The following is a 25,937-nucleotide window of genomic DNA, read 5'->3' as shown; positions in this document are numbered from 1 at the left end:
CCTGACTGAAACTCTTCAAATAGACCATTCCTCTGCAGATGATCAGTTAGCTGTTTTACAACTACACTTTCAAGAATTTTTGAGAGAAAAGGAAGGTTGGAGATTGGCCTATAATTAGCTAAAAGAAGATCAGATAAATGAAGAACAACACAATTTAAATTCCATAGCTTTGTTGTATTACTTTTAATTACATTTTTTAAAAAGCATTTGATATGTTCAGCTACTTTCATCTCTCACCTGTGGGGTGGGGTGGGGTGGGGGTGGAGCAACTGCAGTGACTTAATGGTCCACACACTTTGGGAACCACTGATCATCAAAATCAATATTAAATATATAGTTGTACAGCACATGCTTAATATAATATATACACATCATCTATAATGTACAAGGTCTGTTAGAAAAGTATCAGACCTTTTTATTTTTTGCAAAAACCTGATGTATTTGAATCACGTGCACTTGCATCAGCCAACCTTGAACCTTCGTGCGCATGCGTGAACTTTTTCACGCCTGTTGATTGCATCATTTGCTGGTAAGCAGCCTTTGTGTGAGGATTGTGCAGCACGCTCGGTGGATTTTCATTTCAAGGAAAATGACGGAATGACTAGAGCAGCGCTGCATCAAATTTTACCAGAAACTGGGCGACAGCCAGGTGGAAACTATTTAGATGATTCAGACGGCTTTTGGTGACTTTTCAGTCATGTGACTATCTGAGAAATTGTGGAAGAGGTGGGCATGTCACAGCATGTCCTGTGAGACTTCAACACAAAGTTGCTTTTGCTCCGCCATCAGCAGCTTCGTGCCGAAGCCATCGGCACGAATTTCACCTCCACTCTTTTCATGGTCAAATCTTCTGTCACAATGGAATGTGCCGAAAAAGTGCTGATGTCCACCTCTTCTGCAATTTTCGGATAGTCACACGATGGTCCCGCATCACCACAGCGTTCACTTTGGAAATGATCTAGTCATTTCAGCATTTTGATGGCCCACTGGAGCGTGGCTCGCTCTCCATGATTGTGCCGACGTCTTTAATCTGTTTGTACTGCTCCTTAATCTGTGTGATGCCCAGAGCACTGCCATCGAAAGCCGTCTGAATCATCTGAATAGTTTCCACCTGGCTGTCGCCCAGTTTCTGGCAAAATTTGATGCGCCGCTGCTCCAGTCGTTCCGTCATTTTCCTTGAAATGAAAATCCGCCGAGCGCGCTGCACAATCCTCACACAAAGGCTGCTTACCAGCAAATTACCCAATCGACAGGTGTGAAAAAGTTCACGCATGCGCACGAAGGTTCAAGGTTGGCTGATGCAAGCACACATGATTCAAATCCATCAGGTTTTTGCAAAAAATAAAAAGGTCCGATACTTTTCTAACAGACCTCGTATATTTAAACTGTTTTTGTTTCCAGTATCTCCCTTATTCATTAATATATGTTTGTGTCAATCTTGTTTTGTGTCTTCCACATTAATCTTCACAGAATGGCCAAAGCAGATGGGCTCTCCCCTGATTGTGGTCTGCTTGAGGTTTCTTCCTGCTAAGTCACTTTTACTACTGTTGACATCATGCTTACTGCTGTGGGTAAGGTCTAGAGTCAAGATCGTTCTGTTTGTGTGCAGCCCATATGCAAATTTTGAGTTGAATTTAATTGGATTAAAAGTCATCCAGATAAGATAATACCTTGAAGGAATGACAAACACTCATTTGAGGAAAACTATGTGCATATTTTGAACAGGGAGGAGGAATCGAGAGGCTTGTAGTTGAGGCCGTTTATGCAAATTAGGATTACCTCGCATCAGTCAGCATGGAGGACGAAAGCACCATCTTTCTGCAAATTAGAGTGCAGTATTTTCATCCCTCCCCTGGAAGATTAAGGCCAATTTACATCTTCATCAAGAGGATCACCCTGTGACCTTCTTCAGGGCAAGTTGCCTTTATGACTGTCCATGTCACGAGAAATGGTGTCTGATTTTTTTTTTTTTTTTTTTCCCTCAAGAAAAAGTCGCTGTAAAGAATATATCTTGGGCCTTAACCTGAAAAAGGCTCAGATGAAGCAGACTATATGCACTGAGAAAACATCAATTATGAAACTATGTCCATGTGGTACATTTCCCTGAGCAGGATACAGCATAGAGGTGCATCAGTAATGATGACTCCGGGGACTGGAAGAGTCAAGGATGTCGATATCTACTGGTTGTAAAAGATAGATGACTACTTTTTGGAGATTGGAATGGGCCACTGGACAGCATGAATACTTACCATTCTGGAACCCAGGCATCTGAGTACAAGATATAACTCATTTTGCCTTCAGAATGGACAAAAATGTCTTAATTCTCTCAGGCATAGATTCACCAAACATACTGACATGATAGTTAACATTTGCTACGCCATGACACCAACACCAAACTGCCTTTCTTTCCCATTCTGATCTTTGTCTTGAACTTTCCTAGATCATTGTGACCATGTCCATATCAAGTGAGTTTCATTCATCTGATTGGATGATTAAATATTTGCACAGGAAATGTTCTGTATGGAACAAACCAAACATGAGGGCTGCTTCCTCTAAAACCTCATTTGTAAATTAACAAGATGAATACCAGTTGTTACCAAATGACTTGTTTTGTGGGTCCCATTGGGATTAGAACACCATACTCGTCATTCACAAGGCCATATCTCTACTAGGTCAGTCAAAGGAGAATCCTCACTAACCAAAAGCGAATTAGTCTCATGTTTGAATCCAACTGGACGCCACATTGTTACATTAGTATTATGCCGCGTTCACACTGGACGCCACGCAACGCCACAAATTCGCATCCCTCGCCTGGCGATGGATGCGCCCGGTGTGTGTCACTCTGCTTGAGCCGCATTCACACTGGATGCCATGTGATGCCACAAATTCATCATTTGCTGCACGAGCGGGGTTTGGATGATGGCCGCTTTCAGCGGTACTTCCGCCTCTCCAGGACCCAGTTTGAGGACCTCCTGTTCCGTTCTCGCGCGCACATGTGAACAAAGAAAAAAAAACACTGGCTGCTGCTGCAGTTACTTGCTCTCCTCTTCAACTCTGTTATAATTGTGTTATAAACCAGTCCCCTTTTGTTTTATTATACATCTGTGTAGTTAATAAAATTATCTTCATGGTCGATACGTTCGCACGCGCACATGTGAAAAAAAAAAAAAAAAATGGCTGCTGCTGCAGTTCATTGCTCTCCTCTCCAACTCATAATTGTCATAATTGTGTTAAATAAATAAAAGACAAAAGGGACATAAGTCCTGCTCACAGGCTGATTGCCAGATACAGGACATGTCCACATCAAGTATAAACTCCAGACAGCTCCACCTCACTACATATCCAGTCCCTGATTGGTCATTGTTGCGCAACAAGAAGAAAAACTTCAGGTTTTTCAACTTGGGAAAGAGAGCGACGCGACGCGATGCAACATGATATCGCGCTACAAATGTGCCAATCACTCAAAATCGCTTTATTTGCGTCACTTGAGTCACGTCCATCGCATCGCATTGAGTGGCTTGAACTTTTATGGCGCCATAACGCGTTCTTCCATAGGGATTACATGGCAACCTGTCGCCGCCGTCGCTCGCATGGCATCTGGTGTGAACGCGACATTAGAGTTTACAAGTATGCAGATTCTGCAATTTAAGATCAGCCTGCTATAGCTACAATACTGTACATACCCAAACTTTGCAGAAGCTTGTCCTGTGTTCTTTACCTATAGTCTGAAGTCCAATTTCCAGACCCCATGATATGACGATGCCACAATAAGGTGCAAACAGACCATAAACGGTGTGTAAGCTCAGGAGTGAAGTACCAAACCTTGCTTTAACTTTGCATTGCAGAAGTTAGGTGGCAGCACACACCACAGCTTGTTGTGCATAATAATTGAGACAGTGGCCCCACTTTGCTTTCACTCATCTGTCCCTACAGAGTAGAGCTGGCAGTAGTGAGATGAGTTAGTGAGCTTTATTTCTTATTTACAGCATGTCCTCAAAACACATCTGTTCATCATTCAGTGACACAAGGATGGCTGCGCATAGAGGAAAGTGTTGGTATTTACTGATGATAAAACTCTTAGGTCCAGGGAGCTTACATGGGGGAAAATACCCAACTGTGTGTTAGGCAGGATAGAAAGCTGCTCACGCATCCTACCCAACACCATAAAGACAATGAAGCAAATTCTACAGCTCTCCTTAGATAGACATGCAATCAGGAAATACTCTGCATCAATACAGGCAGGAGGCCAAAACATTGGCAGCAATGAGACACACAACCCACAGATTCACCCAAAAGAAAGACATGTGGTGGTATGAGCTACAATCTTGTCTTTCTCACATTGTCACATACTGCAAGAGTTTTGAAATCACCCACCATATGACACCCATGGTGTGGTTGTTTTTCTGGCATGATGAGCAGCGTATGTGAGGCAACTCTTCATCAGAGAAGTTACACCTGATGCAAACTTTTGACAGAAATAGGCAGAAAAGCATGGAGTTGGTAAAATTAAACTTAATATACAATGTATTCCATGCATGGACTACAACATGATATTTGCTCGTGCATCAGGCACACAAGTCCCTTGGCTAAGATGACTGACTTTGGCCGAATTCAATGTTGTCACCACCAAAATGCCACAAAGGACTGGTTGTGTTTTGCACGAGTGTGGTTGCAAACCACAGGCTGTATTCACAAAGCACCCTAAAGCCACCTTGCACTTGAACAAACTTTATCCCCACATCCCCACGCAATTCATGGCAAAGCAGACCTGATTTGGCTCTCATGAGATGGGATTCATCCTTGATCTGTCTGGGTGGTGGCCATTTAGGATTTGAGGTAGTTCTATATTGTGGTTGATGTTTTGACACATGGCAGCAGCACATGTTCCAAGACCTGACCTGACCTAGACACAAAGATGTGTTAAACTCAGTTCCCAACATGACACACAAGTACCCAGGCATTAGACACTTATGGGTTTTGGCAGCATCTTTAATATCGGTAAAGAAAGGCAGGTGGTGCAATTCAACACTGGTATGTTCACTGGCAAAGCCCCACTCCCTTCACTTGTTTTCTTTTGCTAGTCAGCAATGAAAGCTACTTGGACAAACTCACAAACATAAAAAAACATACATTTTTCATACACTGTGAAAACTCCAAACTGGTTGGTCACATCTGGCCAGTGTGTCCCCAATGATTGGTCCACCAACGATTGTGTCTGCATGAAACATATACCAACCAGAACCAATAATTTCAAGCAGTTTGCACCATTTTAGCCAAGGCACATTTTCCTTTAAAGTCAAAAAGAAATAATAATAAAAAAATACCCATCTTTAAAATTGGTGGGCTGAGACATAGCAGAGAATGTCATCCAATGTTGAATGGCATTTTGCACGTGGATCCAAAAGGCAGTAAAACATCATTATCCTCTGAGTTGGAGGTGAACACTTGCAGTTATTTTGGCAGAGAAATAGGTGCAACAAAAGAGGTTAAAAGAAAGCAAATGGTATGCAGCATCTCAATTCTCTGCAATTATGGCAATCAAACAAGAGCAGGACTGCCATTTGTGTCTGTGTGCGGTATAGTACAAGTTCCTTGAACTGGCTTAATTATGTTGTGTGACACAGAGGAAGAATTAGAGAACTGCAGGTCTTTGATTGTGAGCTATTATAGGGATGATTGGACTCACCTTGAATTGGCTAAGCATATAATTTCATTTGATTTTTAGACTCATCTTTGCATCCCTAAAGAACAACTTAATCCCTTAAGGTTTTTTTTTTTTTTTTTTTAATACACGTTTATTACTATCTTTTTAAATGTCATCTATGCTTGGAAAAAATATTTCTAGAAGCAATATTCTGTGATGAAGCATTTGCACAAATGTGGTTCATCCATCTGTGATGAACATTAGTCACTACAGAGACTGTACAGATAGTCATCAATGTGGATATAGAGAAAAGGATGGGAACTAGACATTAGCTGAACCAGTAAAAGACGATGTGAGCTAAAGGTGGTTGCAGAATGCTTTCACATGCTTGTTAAAAAAGAAATTGGCACAGCAGAGAAAAAAAAACAAAACTCTGGGACATTGAAAAGTCATAATGTGCACTAGTCTTGTGTACTGACTCATAACCCTCACCACCACCAACACACACACACACACACACACACACCTCCTTGCAAGCTTTTTCCATGTGTTTTCTTCCATGAATAGACTTGTCAGGAAAATGAAAAAAGGATAACAATGATGATGAAAAATGTTGATCTGGGTTGCCAGCTCTTCATGGAATAACATCCTATTTTGTGATGATGGCTGCTTTGTTCCTCCCCCAAGTGTGGCCTGTCTGAAACACTATACTTTGTTGAGGCTTTTTCACTGCGGTGTGACACGCAGACAAAGACTGCCTGGAGGACTATAAAAAAGTGTTAAAGATAGAGAGGCTTTCAGGAATGGCTAAAGCATCTCTTGGGGAGATGCTCTTATGTATGACCGGCAGATGTAACCAAAAACATTCGGTTCCTTACAGTCTGTGGACAGTGAGGCAAACGTACCTGAGCCTATGATTCCAGGTTCCTCCAGACAAGAAGCCGTATTGTTGCACATGCGTGTTTCCCGCAGAGCGCCACTGCACAGTGTCCCATAAGGAGAGGAAACACAGGATCGCGTCCTCACTTGCCAGCCTTGTCCACATGTGAGAGAACACACACTCCACTGTGACCACTCTTCTGCCGCTGGATCACCTAAAGAACAAGAGGGACATTCCATAAAACTGTATCTTAAATAGTGGCTTTTGATGGTTGTGCTGTGATCTAGCCCTCACAGAAAATTATGGTTTTCTTTCAGAGATGGAGACAGATGAGGAGGCACCAGAACCTGGATGTGCCTTCTACCATTTGCCGATTGATAGTTTTAGAGTATCCCAGAATCCTTTGTGCGCTGGGGAGGGAGGCTTGATAATGGCTCAGCTTAATGCTAACTTTGAAAATGCCATAGGCATACTAATGTGTTAGTATCGGTCCTGTTTTTAAGTTATAAAATACATCTATCAACTGTTTCAGAAGACCATAACAGGTCGGGTTAACATAAAAAAATTAAATGTTACTCACAGACATATGCTCTTTAGGGTTTTAGTGGGGAAAAATTAAGATAAAGCAAAATTAAACAAAGAACGAACAAAGCAGCAAATCAAAGATCGAAGATCGAAGCACTGCTTCATTGGTTCAAGGTTCAAAGCAGTGCTGCACTGCAGAAATGCTTGAGTAGACCCACTGCAGGGTCTGTAATCAGTGTAGAGAAATGATCATTTTCTTGACAAACACCCCCAGAAACAACGGTCACTCTGAAGTACCGATAAGGGAATCGTTAAGCAAAAAGGCTATTGATGTCGGTGGATAGAATCATTTCTTAAGGATACCTGAAGCAGCACAAAAGTGTCTCTACACTTAACAACAACTACTACTAAAGTGCTCAAAAGCCTGTGTCACTCCCCGTATGTGTGCCAGGTTTGGCACACATACCGTTATCTCTTTGTAAGTAGAAATAAATAAAAATAATATTTTATACAAAAAATAGACTGAATTGTAATACAATTTTATTCTATGAACAAATGTTTTGATGGGTGTATCACCATTACAATATGATGATAAATTAGACAAGTGCAAAAGGCTAGTGATGGATTAAATTAATATCATGAAGAGTGATAAGTATATATTTTCTGTAATTGTAAGAATAAATTTATTTTACTGATAAAAGATCATGATTTATTATAAATGAGTTTAATCAAATTGTTCAATTCACGTACTGTAACAACACATTTGAACAATGTAACATATATTTTAAGTGTTATCTCCATGTGTCCTTTAAGACAAAAAAAAAAAAAGTAAATAAATAAATAAATAATGAGGCACCCATTAGTTGAGTACCAAGCTTAATTCAAAAGGATAATATTTTTGGTAGTATGTGGAAGCAGTAAAAAAAAAAAAAAAAAAAAAAAAAAAATCTATAAATTTATCTTATTTAACCACACTTGCATTTTTCCTCATACCATAGCATATTTTTGATTTTCAGTCAGTACAGAACATGTCCATCTAAAATACAAGCAATTTGCATATGACATGAACAGCAAACATCGTTTAAAATATTTCAGAACACAAGCAGCACACAACTTCACCACAACTATCATTGGAACTTCCCAACAGATAAAGCTGTCATTTTCATTCCTAGCACCAGTGTTAATTTTATAGCCAGGTGCATTGTTGCATCATTATTGTTGAGCAGTGAAAGTGCCACAAAAAAAAAAAAAAAAACAGATCTTACAGACACAGATAATGTGTTAAGTGATACAGTAATGGCAATGAAACAGCTATTAAAAAACACTAAATGAATATTATAACATTTCACCTTTTTGCTGCATTGTTTCACCTCAGGGAGCTTTGGTGGCTTCTCTCTTCTCACTCATTTTGAGGCATTGTGCACAGATTGTTAACTCATCTGAAAACCTGCCATTTACACAAGTTCTCCAAATAGTCATCCACCTGGATTTGGCACTCCCCAGCTTTTAAAGGTCATGATGGATGAAAATCTGATCAGTGAGTTTCATGTGATTATTACATTTTAACAAATGGATTGAGGACTTGTTCTTGAGCACTTTTACATTTTTTAAGGTCCTTTGACATACCTGCATGTTTAAATAAGACTGAGGGTGACTGAGTTTTTGAGAGACCTGTATGGTTCCATTGTTCTTTGAAAGAGAAAAGTGCTGTCATTTATCCCACTTCATTTTTTCAAAGTTGCCAAGTAACACCATGCCCTTCGATGGATACATCAACATGCAGCAGTGAAGGAAATTGAATTAATTGCATGTCCGTTAATCGCATTACATCTTCATTAACACACCGTGAGTCAGGGCTTAGGATCATCACACACATGCTTGGAGGAGCGGCAGAATGGGGAGAGTGGAAGGAGAAAATTAGTGGACAAGGTACAGCTAGGGATTTTCCCAACAGTAGGGACCCCCCCTTCCAAAAAGAAGCCACTGTAAATATATAGTCTAGTGTGGGTGTTATTATTTGACCTATTCTGCGGTGGTTACAGTCTCCAGCATGTAACATTCTTACTATATCTTATATGCCATGAATATTTCACTCCCTCCTTCAACCCTATTCATTAGTTAAAAATATTAAGCCACATCTATGCGTGTGCACATCCCTTGGGTCATCAGTGATGGCTGAATTGAGTTAAGCTTAGCCTCAAATGTCCGATATAGAACTGTGATTTTTTTTTTTTTTTTTTTATTATTTTTTTATGCGGGGAAGGTACATGCACACACACACACACACACACACACACACACACACACACACACACACACACACACACACACACACACACACACACACACACACATCTTACTAACCTGTTTGTGCCTGAAACACACCTGGCTGGTCAGCTGACCGTGGTCTCTGTGTCTTCACTTTCAGATCATCATCATCATATGGATCTGAAAAAGATGACAGAGATTTCCCTGTGAAATGGAAGTTGGGGCCTCTCTGTTTTGCACTGTGTGATGCATTTCCAAGAGAAATTATGTATTCTCGCAGGATGTAGCAGTAAACGGTTGCAGGCACTGCTGCATCCACCATACTATGGAACCATCCAGGGTCCTAATCGGCATCCACCCATGCTCTATCTGCTATAGCCACATGACATGTAGCTGTTTGTTTGGCCTTTTTTCAGTTGGTGGGGTCCTCAGCCCTGGGGCATTGGTGTGATGGATCATGCTAAGTGAAATTTCCCGCATGGCTGCAGTGCTACTCCAGTGGTATTGGGTGTAACATTGACAGTGACTTGATTTGTGAATGTTGTGGTTAGCACTAGGTTTCTGTTTAGTTTAGCTCATCAAGACTTGGCAAAGCAATGGAATATGCCTAATTGAGTTGATCTGCTCTGATTAGTTCAGGGACAAATGGAAATGTGCAGTACTTAGCAGACAAGAAATGGGAAAAAAAAACTGGCTTTGTGGACTGTTGCATGACAGCAAGAAGATCCTTGGCTTGCTGCTCCTGTTGCAGTCCTTTCTGTGTGGAGTTTGTGTGATCTGCCTGTGTTGGTGTGATTCCCACTTCTGAAGACCTGCAAGTTAGGTGAATTGATGTTTTTAAATTAGCTGTAGGTTTGAGTGGGAGTGTGGATGAGTTTATCTGTCTATATGCATTGGTACTGTCATAGAATGGCGACCTGTCCAGGGTGTACCCAGCCTCTCTCCATATAGCCACTACAATCAACTCAAGTACCCCTGAGACCCTTCAATGGAATAAGCAGGTTAAGAAAATGGATAGATGGATTGGGTTTCTGCAGAGCCGATGTGATATAAAGCTGCATACCACCAGCTTCCCCAATGATTATGGATTGCTCCACCTAAGCCTGACTCACCCGCATTAAAGAAGCCACAATATCTTTGAAAACTGGGTTTGGCAGCTGACATCCAAAAATGCCTTCAATCCTTCAATGTCTCTAAACTCCCTACTAACTTTATAGCTAATAAACTTCAAGGAACTTATTTAATTCTGTATCTTGAGTGCGATGGTTGCTCCAAATCAGACTTGATTCCGTCATACTTGCCACGATATATATATATATGTTAGCCACATATAAGTAATCAAGCTATTGTTATGTCTTAAGCCCCTTTCACACTGGACCAACATAAAGTTGCATCATGACAACACCTAGTTTATGCAGCCTAATGCCACAATACGCTGAGGACCACAAAGGGCGACGTGAAATGGACGCAAAAAATTAAACGTTTGTTTTTTCGCTGATTTTCGGCATCAAGCACTAGATGCAGAAAGGAAGTAGTTTTCATGCAAGTTGAGGCAATGTTATGGTACTTAATGTGACTGGATGGCACACACCAACACATTACCATGCTACCCAATGTCAATTTATGATTTCGGCTGTGCCCCATTGTTGCCGAGCTATAAATCACACAGGATTGTTGTTGAACTTTTTATACCGTAAACACAATGCAGTAAGACTATACTGCTCAAAGAGCACATGTGAACAGTTAAAAGAAAAAAAAAATTCTCATTAAAGCCTGGCTGCAGCTCCTCAAGTTCACTCAGGATTGTGTTAAAGTGCCAGCAAAAGGATATGTCCACATCCAATATAACTCCTCACGGAGGATATCTCAGCCTCCACTCACGGATGGATCATGCGCATGTGTGATCTGTCTGTGAGATGTTTTGCCATAGAGTTGCCATGGAAAGAGAAAGATGGGTTTTTTTCCCATAAATACCTTGCACCATCAGCTAGAGGAAGATGCTGAGGGGATGGGACACATCCTCTGTGTGTTGCTGGAAGAAATAGCTCAGGACAGAGATGCCTGGAGAGTGCACCTCATAGAAGTGGAAAAGCGTAAAGGAAGCAATTTTATTATTATTATTATTATTATTATTTTCTATAGATATACAGTGCATCTGGAACTATTCACAGTACGTCTCTTTTTCTACAAATTATGTTACAGCCTTATTCCATAATGGAATAAATTCATTTTCTCCCTCAAAATTCTACTCACAACACCCCATAATGACAACATGAAAGTTTATTTGAAATTATTGCAAATTTATTACAAATTAAAAACAAAGAAATCACATGTACAAAAGCATTCAGTTTTTGCTCAACACGTCGTTTATGCACCTTTGGCAGAAATTACTGCCTCAATTTTATTTGAATATGATGCAGCAAGCTTGGGGAACCAATCTTTAGGCAGTTTTGCCCATTTCTATTTGCAAGACCTCTCACGCGCCATCAAATTGGATGGAGACCATCTGTGCAAAGCCATTTCAGATCTCTCCAGAGATAATCAATTGGATTTAGGTCTGGGCTCTGGCTGGACCACTCAAGGAAGTTCACACAGTTGTACTGAAGCCACTCCTGCGATATCTTGGCTGTGTGCTTAGTGTCATTGTCATGCTGAACGGTCACCCCAGTCTGAGGTCAAGAGCTCACTGTAAGCAGGTTTTCATCCAGGATGTCTGTGCATTGCTGCATTCATCTTTCCCTCAATCCTGACTAGTCTCCCAGTTCCTGCTACTGAAAAACATCCCCACAGCATGATGTTTCCACCACCATGCATCACTGTAGGGATGGTGCCTGGTTTCCTCCAAACATGATGCCTGGCATTCACACCAAAGAGTTAAATCTTTGCTTCATCAGTTCAATCTTTATCTCATTGGACAAGAGAATTTTGTTTCTCATGGTCTGAGAGTCCTTTGGGTGCCTTTTGGCAAACTGCAGGCAGGCTGCCATGTGCTTATTACTAAGGAGTGGCTTCTGTCTGGCCACTGTACCATACAGGCCTGATTACTGCTGCAGAGATGGTGGTACTTCTGAAAGGTTTTCCTCTCTCCAGAGAGGAATGCTGGGGGTCTGACAGAGTGACCACCATAAAGCCCTTCTCTCCCGATTGTTCAGTTTATGGATGATGGAGGCCACTTTGCTCATTGGGACCTTTAAAGCTGAAGAAATGTTTCTGTACCCTTCTCCTGATTTGTGCCTCGAGACAATCCTGTCTCGGATGTGTACAGATTGACGTCATGCTTGGTTTGTGCTCTAACATACACTGCCAGCTGTGGGACCTTGTATGTAGACAGGAGTGTGCATTTCCAAATCAAGTCCAGTCAACTGAATTTACCCCAAATGGACTTCAATTGTGTTGTTGAAACATCTTTAGAATGGTCAGTGAAAACAGGATAGAGCTGAGCTAAATTTTTGATATTCATGGCAAAAGCTGTGTATGTACATGTGACTTCTTTTTTTTAATTTTTAATAAATTTGCAAAGATGTAAAAAAAAACTTTTCACATTGTCATTATGGGGTATTGTGTGTAGAAATTTGCTGAACTTCAACACAAAATACCATTTTGGAATAAGGCTGTAATATAACAAAATTTGTAAAAAGTGAAGCACTGTGAATACTTTCCGGATGCTCGATAACTGACAAATCAATACCACGAATGCATAGATGTAACACAGAAACAGGACATACTTGGGAGCATCTGCCACTACATGGAATTGCCACGTCTGGCACATGACAGAAGTGCTTTGGGTGGCGACAACTCAAGCAGATCTGTAATCCATCCTTTGTATCAAAAAATTACTATATTATCTGCTACATCCAGGTGTTTTGTGGATGGCAACTTAACTTGGAATCTTTAGTAATTAACACCCCGTGAACTGAATCATTCTCTGGAAAGTGTCCCCCATGGCTGTACTGTCACAACTGAAGCTCACTTGTAGTAATATGTATACCATGCATCATGACCTGTCTCCTTAAGAAGGTGCTTATTTGACACAAAGTCTTTTCCTTTGTATCCAAGGGTTCTTCAGAGAGACCAAGTGCAGATATGAATGGGAACTAAATCTTTTCTTTCCTTCCTTTCACTCACATGGATTATGCAGCTCAATATACAGCAAGCAGTGAGAAACTAACCAATATAAAATGTTAATGCAAGCACATATATTGATCTGCGACATTTAGAACAGCAATTTAGTGAAGTAATGAAATGTTAAAACACTCTGGGTTTTGAAAATACACATAAAAATGCACAACACAGATAATATTCATATTTTTCCCCCAGCAAAAATACACTGGAACATCTGAGATAAATGGGGCATATTTATGGAAGCAGAAACATTAAGTGAACTGAATAACAAAAGTCAGTCATCTTTTTTTTTAATATAAATTGATACATGCGTACAAGTACAGATGCATAAAGCATCCTGTTCTCGTCTGTGAAAATGGATTTGTTGGCTTAGTTTCAGTAACGGAACACTTAATCAAATCCTTCAACAGAAGACACTTGATTTTCCTTGATTTTCCCTGATGTTTCTTTTTTTAAACTGGGTGCGTCTCACTCATTAAATTTAATTTGAAGACATTGCAATTGGATGGAAATTATATACTAGATTATGTAGGATTTTTTACATTTAGCTCCAAGTGAGATGACCAAAAGATACCTTCATGCTTGCAAACAGGTTATGTCACGTGATTATGTTTATTAAATTCTGAAACAGTTGCTGAAACACAAGTACTGATTTGAAAACAGCGATGAAGAAGTCGGAACCAGGCACGTTCAGGTCATTTTACAATATCTCTAGCCTTTCCCCTTTTAAGGTCCTTGCATATCAAATAATGCCCATGTGCTGCATATAAAAATGTTCAGAACAATCTCAGCTTTCTAAATGTGAGACATCTATTTGTCTAGAGCAGTGGTTCTCAACCTACACATTTTCCATCTTTACCTGCTGTGCCACTAGCTTATTAGCTCATTCAGGTGTGCAACCAGTCAGGTAGTCACAGACACCAGGACCCTAAAGACTTCTCTGTCCATCTCTGTCCAGGGACCTGATAACTCCTTGTAGTATGTCCTGTCTGTTAGATGTTGTGTTTTCTTTTATTTCACACTTTAGCCTTTCTTGAGTTCCACTTTAGTTTTCAGGTCTAGTCTCGGTTTTGTTCTCACTCAGTTTTTTTTTTTTTTTCCCCTTTAGTTTGGTAATTATTTATGGCTTGTTGTAGGCACTGCTCATGCCAGGTTTTTTTTTTTTTTTTGTGGTTTGATGGTTCCCCTGTGTGTGTTTGTGGGTGTGGTCCTGTCACCTGATGTTCTCATCATAATCACCTCACCTGTCACTTGTCATCTTGTTACATGTCACTATTTAAGTTTGTGACTGTTCTGTCTTCACTTTGCTGGATTATTCTTGTTTGTCTGGTTCTGTTTGGTAGCTAGTTGTGTTTTATTGTCTCCTTTTGCCCTGGTGCTGCTGCATATGCTCCTCTTTTGTTCCTGATCATCTGGATTGTTCCCCAGTGTTGGAGTCGCATTATCAATTACTGTCATTGTAAAATACACCACTTGCTTTTTACTCCTGCTCATCACTGGCTGCATTTTTGGGTTTAAACTCCTCCGAAATCATAACACTTCCCATGTATTTGTCACTCAACATGGCTGACAACTCTACAGTATGAATGCCGCTGCCGAGAAAAGTGAATGTCTGTGAATTCAACACTTTCTAAACTTACAGATGTGCTTGTGGTGGCCTGACTAATTGAAAGACAAAACAAAGAAATTAATTTACTTTTTTGCCTTTGCACTTTCTTTGTTGCACTTTCTCCCAGTGCCTATTGCTTTATTTATTCTCAGCAGGACCAATCTGCAAGCCAACGCGTAATATTTTACCACAGGAGCAATATAATAATTTTGTTTCTATGCTGTCTTGGTTAGATCTGCACACTGCATCAGAACTGACTTTAAAGAATACTGTTGCATGCACGTGATAGGGTTGTTAACAACCACTTTAAATTTGTCTATTGTGCCATTGCAATGCTCCTCTCGCAACAGCACATTCAATCCACAACATAGTTTTACATCATAAAATGAAAATAATAATAAAAAATACCACTGCTTAAAAACAAAGTAATAAAATATGCAATAATAAAAGCAAAACAAATATGATTCAAGACCACAGAAGTGATTAAAAAAAAAGTTATACTTTTAAACAACCTAATTCCATTCAGTCATAAAATGATGCAGGGGCCTCATTTATCAAGAGTTGATGTGCTTAAAGCGTTTCTACACAAAGTATGGAATTTATCAGTTTGAACTTGGACTTAGAAAAGTCTCTAAATATCTGCATATGCACAGCTTCTTGTGGTAGAACTGCAGAACACTGCAGAACGTTCTGTATTTCTTCTAACTGAAAAGTATACAGTAATAGTTATGCCTTGTTAGAAACAGAAGTGCAGCTTCATTAATGACATAACCTAATAAAAGACACCTCTGTTAACTACAAGCACCTCAATCTCTGCCTGCTATAATGTGGCATCACGAAAATAGCTTCCCTCTTGCAATATTATGCAATATTATTGTGCCTGTGTTAGTTTCGCTACCCAAATTTTATTAGGAAATATTTTACCTTAAGAATGACAGCACCTGGTTACATCACAGGAGTGCAAAGGATTTTTGGAAAAATTATACCAATATATTTTTGCCTAATATTTCTATTCATTGCAAAGCTTTATGTTCTGGTTAGATTTTTTATTATGGTTTTAATTTAGAGACCAAATTAACCCTCTGGGGTCCTAGGGCATTTTTTGGACAGTTCACTCGCCTGGCATAAATGTTTTATTATTGCTGTTAACAGCTCTCCCTGCATCCCACAATCAAGTTTTATATCTCTTTTTTCAGGACAACCTGTGCTTTCAGAATATATATGTTTCTGTTGTGTTTTATAAGTGTAATAAAGGTTTACAATCAAAAATAGGCAAGGAAAAAATAAAGCAAAAAATAATTTTACACACACGTTTATTCAAATCACACAGCAAACTATAATAACTGTTTTGACACTTTATAAAGGTAATTTAAGGTCTTGTGTGAAAGACTGTATAACAAAAAGGTTCAAACAATAGACACAAATGCACATTTTGAACAATATTTACAAAATGGTCCATGTGTTTTGTTGTCCATTAATATGGTAAACAGTGCTTTACGCAGAGAAAGCAACAGAGTTATCCAGTAACATTCACATGCAAACTAGTGGAGCAATCCTGATAGTTACACACTCTTTGTTTGAGCATGTGAGATTGTCATCAGAGGCTCTCCGTCTGCTCACTTTCACTGTGCGTAATGGTGCAGGGTGCACTGAGTATGTACTAATAGTATGTACTCATTGGAGCACCCAGGGGGCTATTCAAATGGGCCAACTTGTAACATATCACTCCTGAAAACAATCTTTGGCTTTTCTTTTTTCTTTTTTTTTTCTTTTTTTTTACGATTGGATTTTGGAAAACCATGTGACAGTGAACCAATTAAGAGTGGACACTCACATTGTGCACATCATCACACAGCTTCTATGAGGAGTACAACGATGGCCGATGGCTGGCTCGAAAGTCCGCAGACTTAACTTTACAGCAAAAAAAAAAAAAAAGTAAGTTTCTATCTCATATCATTAAAAGTTATTTATAATTTAGTAAAGCTTGGTCTTAGCTGTCATATACGACGGCGTCGGCCCCAGAGTGTTAAGAAACAGCATAAGTGAATGGCTGGTATCGATGGTGGGCTTCAAAACTATTGATGAATGAGTTGTTGCCACCTAGTCACACATTTATTTTATTAATTTTTCATCTCTCTGCTGTGACCACATGTAAACACCTCAATTTCAAATTCACAAAATCAGATTTTCTCAGCTCTTTCTCTATGGTTATGCTGGTGAAGACGACCAGCAACAAACATATGTTTTGTCACATGTATGTTTAATAAAGAGCATTTATGAATGCTCTTGCATTGCGTATATGCAAGTATGGAATTGCATGTTAAACTTTGTTTTTAAAACAGCATTTAGAACCTTTTCCACGAACAGTTTGATGAGTGCCTAGAAAACCCCCTTGAGTAACCACACTGGTGAAAATTGCATGGAAATGCTTCTTTTTACTTCAAGCAGAATAGACTCAGTGGGGTGGCCATCTGCTTTGACAATTCTGTCTGACATTTTCACCAAAATTGCTCGAAATATCCATTCGGTGAATGTTTTGCGATGATCAGATTAGTCAAATGTCAAGCTCAATGTTATAAATATAGATCCTGCAAAACAAATTTTCCAGGATATTGCCACAAGGAATAGAGGCTATAGAAGGAATCTGAAGCTTGTCTCTATCAGCTAATCATTTGTCATTCCATGGTATAAGTCAGGGCTGTCCAAGTTCGGTCCTCGAGATCTACCTTCCTGACACTCTTAGTTGTCTCCCTGTTCCAACACATCTGAAACCAATGAATGGCTCATTAAAAGCCTGCTAAAGAGTCTTTCATTGGATTCAGGTGTGTTGGAACAGGGAGACAACTAAGACTGTCAGGAAGGTAGAGCTCGAGGACCGAACTTGGGAACACCTGGTATAAGTGAAATCCTGATGATGGCTTAGGGCTTCGAAAGCAAAAATGTCCATGAGTGAGAGGTTTAGTTCATCCAATGTGATCATCTAAAAAGATCAAAAATGAGGTGCAGCTCATTAGTTCATGATGGCCATAGATTAATCCCAAAGGCCATCATAAACAGCCCTTAGACATGTCTGCCATCTGCTGGATGGTGTGATAATTATGAAAAATGAGTGTAATAAACCAACAACTGGTGAATTCAATACAACAAAGGGAAGTTCAAAATCAGAATAATTGCAACAAGTAAAGATCAAAAGTACAGGAGATGTATCAGTGGATTAGTCCATGGCGGATTAATCAGCAAAGAAAATACTAAGCAGGCAGCAAGTTTTCGGTACACAAAAAGGCAGTCAAACAAGGCAAACAGTTCCAAAAGAGGACAGCGAGACAACAATGATTCTGGATTTCTGGGACAAAACACTGGCTGGTAATGATCAATCACTGAGGAACTGGAATGCAAGTAGATTTAGCAAACAGTGTTTGACATACTGGAACAAGGAGATGTGTGAGGTATTAAAACACTAGAGAAAAATTGCAGAGAATAACAAGCAGGTGTATGATAAAGTGAAAGTACAGTAAAGAAGAGACAAACAGATATGGAAAGGCACTATTAACGTAAAAGACAAAGTCAGAGATTAAACTAAAAATGGACACAAAAACAGTCTGGCCATTACATTATAGAAACAGCTGCCCACCTTTCCATGAATGTCACCTGTCTTTGTGAACATCAGCTGAGAAGCCATCAACTGTGAGATGGAACAAAATGCTGAAAACATAAGAAACACGACAAGAAACATACAACAGAATGGGAAATTAAAAACAAAATGGACAGAAAAAGAAAGAATGGATAGAATGTGTGGCTGGGGATAATCCTAAAAAATTTCATCTGTACTGCATATTAGTGATGACAAACTTGAAATAGTTCAGAACATTTAGATACCTTCCTAGCAGCTGTTCTTTCAAAGGTTGCTATGGAGTCTGTATCAAAAGAAGGACATCACATGCTGTGCTAAATGGGGCTTCATTCCATCGCCCACCTTTCCGAAACGTTTCAAAATGAACCAATTGATTTTTCTGCTTTGTTGTTGAAACAAAATAGAAGGGTTTGATTCCTAACCAATGCTTAAGTAAAAAGGGGGAAAAAAAAGGAAAAGTTACATTATGCATGGAAATACAACATTCCATGCAAGGTCTGTGCATGCACTAATTCAATTACACAGCAAATAAGTTATGTCTAGGAGCAGGCACTGGTGCCATGCATCCTCACATCCACAACACCAAGGAACAGCCCCTGGTCTTGAACAGAAACCACCCAGGTATACAGCCAATCCATCCCCAACATCTGGTGTATTTACCAGCATCCCCTAAACTTGGAAACCCTGGGAATTTCTGGAAAACTTTCATCTCATTCAAACTCATGAAAAAAAGCATTTTTACCACCTACTCTCTCTTTTGTCATGTCTTTGTCGACTTATCCTTCAGGTGGTCACGTCAGCCAGCAGGTACTCCTGAATTTGTATTCCTGCTAATGTCAAAGAAACACTGTGGCCACCTGTGCTGCTACCAGCCCCCTGCTGATTCACCAGGGTGAATAATCTGGCCTGACTGACAGGCCATTATAGACACTAAAGCGATTCAGGAGGAACGTGAATTGGAGCTAAGCGACAAAATCAACCGCTAACACGACTATTTCAGAAGAAATATCGATGCTTTGACTGCGACAGAGGATGTGTCAAAGTTTGTGCCAATCCCCATCCGGGAGAATATAGATCGTTTTCTGGCAGGATCTAGCACAAATTAATCCCCATGTGTGGGGGTATAATCTGCGCTTTTGTGCCTCTGAGACACAGAGGTCAGCGAAGCAGGACAGACGAGTAATGGATCACAAAAATGACCAGTGAGGACGACTTATCCCTGTCTCTCTCTCCTTCTCTCTGCTTCTGTTTATGCCTCTCGCTCACTCTCTTGCAAAGGTCTATAGCAAAGATAAAGATTTACGTGGGCCCCACACACAGCCCAGCACAATCAGAAGTAAAGATCAATATAGACAAAGCCCTGAGAGTACTGACCTTTAGAAAGCCCTCAATATATATTGTTTAATGTTGTGAACTGCTGTGGTCTTTAATGGACACATAATCACACACATTGTTGAACTCTGTGGTCCTTTGTTGTCCACTCTTTCTATCTAGTTTCACACAACTTTTTTCCCGAGGTAGATCTGTTTTCAAACTATATATCTGAATTCCACTGCACAGTTGGTAATTGTTCAGTGATATACTTCTCGTGCAAGTCTGCTAAGTGTAACAAAACACATTTCAGAACATTGTACTTTGAGAAATTACCTTGTAGTGTTGGACTAAGAAACATCAGATCAGATTAAATAAATGGTAAATGGACTGTGCTTTTCCATGCGCATCAGATGCTCAAAGTGCTTTACAATAATGCCTCACATTCACCCCGATGTGAGGGTGCTGCCATACAAGGTACTCACTACACACCGGGAGCACCTATGGGATTAAGGGCCCTTAGTGATTTTCTGGCCAGGCTGGGATTCGAACCAAGGATCATCTGGTCTCAAGCCCAATGCCTTAACCACTTGACCATCACCTCCTTCTAAAGAGGGAGGTGATGGGCCAGTTAGTTCTATCTAACTCAAGTTAGTAGAACTTTAGTGATCCCTTGGGAAGACTTCCTCTGGGAAATTGAGGTTCCAGCAGCATTGTATAGCAGCACATAGGGTAAGAAGCACACAGAGTATCAAAAGTGAAAGTAAAAAAAAAAAAAAGTTTGCAAATATAAATACACAAATATAAATACCAGACATACCGATCAGTACTGGTTTACTGGCTACTACTCTCCTTCCCGTCCCCTGTCTTCCTGTTACTCCTCCTCCCCCTGAGTGAGGAGTTGTACAGTCTGATGGCCTGAGAGATAAGAGCTTTTCAGTCCGTTGGTCCTGCACTTGGGAAGGAGCAGTCTGTGGCTGAAGACGCTCCTCTGGTTGCTGATGACTGTGTGCAGAGGGTGATTGACATCGTCCGAGCCAGTCCACCTGATCAGTTTGTCTAGCCTGGATGTGTCCTTCTTGGAAGTGTCCTTCCTAGGTGCCAGTCAAGTTCATAAGTATAACAATTTTTTTGTTTGCCTCTGGACATCTCAATGTGTTGCAACAAAATAACCAAGGTGTGCTTGTACTGCACACTTTCAGCTTGATTCAATTATCAACCTCACCATTTCAGAAGATCATCCACTTGACTTGTGAACATAGTGCCTCGGTTTTCACAGCCCACAAGTAGTAGGATATTATTTTTAAAGAAAATCATCACTTTTCAAGGCTGTTTTCTTTCAATAAGTCAAGCGATGAATTCAACCTGGTTCCAGTCCTGCTCACGCTACCTGTGTTTGTCCTTGGACAAGACACATCATCTGAATTGTCCCAGTCTCTGCAGCTGTAAATGACTAATGGTCTTGGCTGGTGAAGTATCCTGCACAGGTCTGGTGTTCCACCAAGATTTAGCTTTGTCTTGGGTGTTAGTGCATCACCGCAAAAAAAGTGTCATTCTTCAAATATGTATGTAACTGAGTGCATGCTTTAAAAATAGCAGAGCTATTTTACTATGTTACCAAATGCCACAAAATGCATGCAAAAAGCTTGTTTTTTTTTTTTTACATATGTAAATCCTGCATTCCAAAATCCGGTCTCTGTCTGACAAAGATGCCTGTGGCTCTGGCTCTGCTCCCATCCCCTTCCACAGTCTGATGCTTTGTACTGACTCAAAACTGCTTTACTGTCATGATGTTTATCTTTCAGAAAGATTTACTTATATATTGCTTACCCGTGTATGATTCGTATGGCTGTAACTGTGTATTCAAAGTGGCATTGCTCCGTTTAGTTGTTCAGTATTCTGCATGTGTCTCGCCTGTGATGTTTGTGTACTCATTGCTGAACGGATCTGTGCATTGAGGTGAAGAAGCCTCAGCCTGCTGATAGTTGATGAAGCAGTATGTGTTGACGGACAAAGTCTAATTCAGGTCCTGCTGAGCGCTGATAGTTTGAAAGGCAGACAGCTGAAGTGGAAAGTTGGAAACTATATTTTCTTGAAAAATAGATTTCCAATTGGTAAACAAGTCTGAAACTAATTTCAAAAGTCTTTTTTTTTTCTTTTTTTTTAGCATTAACCAGGATGTCTGCATCCCACACGCATCATACTTATTGTGTATGGAATAGATTATCTCACAAATAATCACAACAATGAAATATGTACAGGATCCTTAATGGTAATTTGTTCTCTTATTATCCAGTGTGTATAAGATACTGATGCAATGTAATTACTCATCTGTGAAATGTACAATAATAGTAATGCATTATACTAAAGCCGTCATAAAATGCTTATTAACATGTTGTAAGCAACTTGACACTTGGATATGTTGTATATCATATAGTAGACAGTGTGGGTGGTGTTTGAACCGGGAACGTTCCACAACTAGGCGCACTAACCTCTTGCCCGCCACTGCATAAATGTTAAAATATCCAACTAAATTTGTTCATAGGTAAATATTGACATTTTTATGCATCTAAAATAAAATTGCTCACAGATGATGCACTGCTTAATGTTAATAAAACTTGCAAGGCTTTTTTATAATTACAAAGAGATTTACTGATTTCTTTCTTTTTTTGGGGGGGGGGGGGTTGAAGCTTCTTTGCCATTCAGGTAAGATATCGTTAAATGTTTACACCACCTGGAATTGTTTCTGAACTTCAAACCATTTTGCCAATAATTTCAAAAAATAAATAAGTAAAAGCCCCCCTCTGCCCCCTTCCCACTTTACATGAGCCGAGTTTTAGATATTTTAAAAAGTCACTGTTTTATCTTTAACAAGTGCACCGCCCCAACCCCCACCACCCTTTGAGATTCCTAATTTTGCATATATTGGAGGCTATTGCGTACTACAAACACAGCGATCACCCTAGTATTTCTTCTGTTTTTCTTGTTGTTAAATGCTCACAACTTATACCTTATATGTAGTCTTTCTGTCACATGATTCTGTTTTTTTTTTTTTTTTTTTCTCTGTCCGAGGTGCTGCTCCATCCAGAAGTGGGAGTGGGTGTCTTCTAATGTAATGGTCATGAAATAGATGGGATCTATTCCCTCCCCCTCCCCAGCCAGCCACGCATCCTGGACAACAGCATGGACTCCCAAAATGTATTGTATATTTGTTTTGTCAAGTGTGTCAGTAGCATGGCCCAAGCAGAAGGTCACCCCTTTGAGTCTGGTCTGCTTGAGGTTTCTTACCGTTGTCACCTATGTGCTTGTGCTAGGGGTTGGTAAGGTTCAACCTTACTTGTGTGAAGCACCTTGAGGCAGCTTTGTTGTGATTTGGTACAATATAAATTAAAGAAATTGAATTGAAATCAAACTTTTACATCTTATGGCTCTATAAGAATGATTCATAATAAAACAAAATTGTCTATGAAGCTATTACTAGCATTTACAGTAGTGTTCAGAATACTACGAGGTCTATTAGAAAACTAACCGGCAGTTTTATAAAAAAAAAAAAAAACTATATGGATTTGAATCATGTGCGATTACACCAGACATGCTTGAACCCTCGTGCGCATGCATGAGTTTTTTCATGCGTGTCGGTGACGTCATTCGCCTGTGGGCAGGCTTTGAGTGAGCACTGGTCCAGCCCTCTCGGCTGAAATCCTTTGTCTGAGACGCTGCTGGAGACGGCGCACGTTGCTTTATCACAATTTTTTCAGGACCTGTGAGGGATATCCGAGTGGACACTATTCGTGAAATTCAGCTGGTTCTTGGTGAAAAGTTTAACGGCTGATGAGAGATTGTGGAGTTTCTTTCGCTTTAAGGACAGCTCACAGAGCAGATTGGCGCGGCGCGGTCGGAGGTGTCGTCCGTCTGGCTGTTTCAAGCTGAAAACTTCCACATTTCAGGCTCTGTTCACCCAGGTCGTCATCAGAGAACAGAGAAGTTTCAGAAGAGGTCGGCATGAGGAGTTTATGCGGACATTCCACTGTTAAAGAAGATTTTGTAATGAAAGAACGTGCGGGCAAATTCGCCGAGTCGGTTCCGTGACGACGACGCAAATCCGTCTGCGCCGCGACAGGAAAAACACCTCCGTGTTGAAAACCATTTGTAAAATTCAGGCGGCTTTTGATGGCTTTCAACAAGTGAGTATCTGAGAAATTGTTTAACAGCTGGGCATGTTCCAACTTGTCCTTTAAGGTTTCCAATGGAGGTGTTTTTCCTGTCGCGACCCCCCACGGTCGGGTCTGGCCCGACATGCGAATCTGCCCGCACATTCTTTCATTACAAAATCTCCTTTAACAGTGGAATGTCCGCATAAACTCCTCATGCCGACCTCTTCTGAAACGTCTCTGTTCTCTGATGATGACCTGGGTGAACAGAGCCTGAAATGTGGACGTTTTCAGCTTGAAACAGCGAGACGACGCTGCCTCGGAGCGCAGATCGCCGTCAGGTGCTGTGGGCCGTCCTTAAAGCGACACTTACAGACCAAAATCTCTCATCAGCCATTAAAATTTTTACCGAAAACCAGCTGAATTTATCGAATGGTGTCCACTCAGTTGTGCCTTATAGTTTTTGAAAAAAATTTGATCAAACAAAGCAGTAGTCTCTGAGCCATTCCTAAACAATGAAAAAACGACGAGAGGGTGGGCCACTCCTCACTCAAAGACTGCCCACAGGCGAATGACATAACCGACAGGCGTGAAAAAACTTTTGCATGCCCACGAGGGTTCAAGCATGTCTGATGTAATCACACGTTTTTTTTATTTTACCAATAGCGAATTTTGCAAGGTTATAACCATATAACAATTCTGGTATAAATAAAAAAGCAAAAAATCCAAGAGAAATATGAGTTATTACGTGTTTTTGAAAAGACCTAAATAAAAATTCATGCTCTGAGTCACGTGGTGTGTGACGTAGTGGTTGACAAGCCGCACACGGAAGTAACTGTTATATGGCTGGGGGGGCCTGGCTGCCGGTTTGTTTGTCTTTTGGTTTCCTCCCAGGTGGCTTGCGTTTGGGACTGAGTGGCTGTGTTGCTGAGGCTGTCAGGACCTCACCCTGATCACCTGCGACTCGTCAGGACTCACAGCTGTGGTGCATCTGGATGGAGTGGAACATGTTGGCATTTAAGACTGGAGTGCACAGTGTGTATTTGCCAGAGACTCGACCTTGTGACCAGACGGGTGAGATCGTCGTCTCGGGAGCCATCTCATCAACAGCGGATGCTGAGAACGTCCAGGTTTGATGCACAGTCTGTGAAAGAGGAGGGGGTGAGGTCTCACGCTCGTCAGCACACTTCCTGAGGTACGTTAGATTTTGTGACTAACAGTTATACAGTCAGTAAATGTGGTGTCCCTCACACCTTATTGTATTGAGCTGTTTGTTAGTCATGTATCAGCTTCCACTGCAGTGGAGTTTTGTGAACTGGATGTTCCATGCCTGCAGGTTGGGAAGCTGATCAGTAATCAAGCCAGGAAGTGTTTGCTGTTTGTACACCTTTAAGTGTTCTGTGTGTGGAGTGTGGACTCACATAATGGTTCCTTCTTTCACAGACTCGGTTGTTGCGGCCACCTGGGGGGTGTCGGCGGGGTCCTTGGGTCCGAAACAGCTTCTGGCTCCGGACCGTTAGCGCTGCTGGGAGCGCACCACGCCAGGCCGCACCTTTTGTTATTATATTTTCACTGTTATGTATTAAATTCAGTTAGCCTTTGTACCGTGCTCTGCTTATTTCATACTGGGTCCTTCAAACGCTGGTCGGTTCTCCGAGCTGCGTCCGACACATAACAGTAACATTGCTGCTGTACAAGAGCACTGTCACCTGCTGGAGTCAGTGGCTGCAAAGAAAACCTGCACCCTCTCGGCCCTTTCTGGAATAGTTTGGAGACCACTGATGTAGAGAGATGTT

The 25,937-nt window shown here is 40.6% G+C and overlaps 1 protein-coding gene and 1 long non-coding RNA gene across 2 annotated transcripts in view; one reads left to right on the top strand and one right to left on the bottom strand.

Annotated features, from left to right (window-relative positions):
* The window catches only part of adgrb2 (adhesion G protein-coupled receptor B2), a 695,462-nt gene that overhangs the window by 372,041 nt on the left and 297,484 nt on the right, over nucleotides 1–25,937 (bottom strand). The window contains 2 exon segments of the mRNA XM_034161569.1: nucleotides 6,550–6,738; nucleotides 9,414–9,497. Coding sequence (XP_034017460.1) covers nucleotides 6,550–6,738; nucleotides 9,414–9,497 — 273 coding nt within the window.
* LOC117502509 lies at nucleotides 3,995–18,889 on the top strand. Its single transcript, XR_004558317.1, has 5 exons — nucleotides 3,995–4,006; nucleotides 6,992–7,001; nucleotides 12,645–12,650; nucleotides 16,639–16,641; nucleotides 18,823–18,889. It is a non-coding gene; the product is annotated as an uncharacterized LOC117502509 (long non-coding RNA).

Source organism: Thalassophryne amazonica, chromosome 20, assembly GCF_902500255.1.
Source record: "Thalassophryne amazonica chromosome 20, fThaAma1.1, whole genome shotgun sequence".
In the NCBI taxonomy this organism is placed as follows: domain Eukaryota; kingdom Metazoa; phylum Chordata; class Actinopteri; order Batrachoidiformes; family Batrachoididae; genus Thalassophryne; species Thalassophryne amazonica.
The sequence above is the reverse complement of the archived record's forward strand: the minus strand, read 5'-3'. Positions and strand labels throughout refer to the sequence as shown.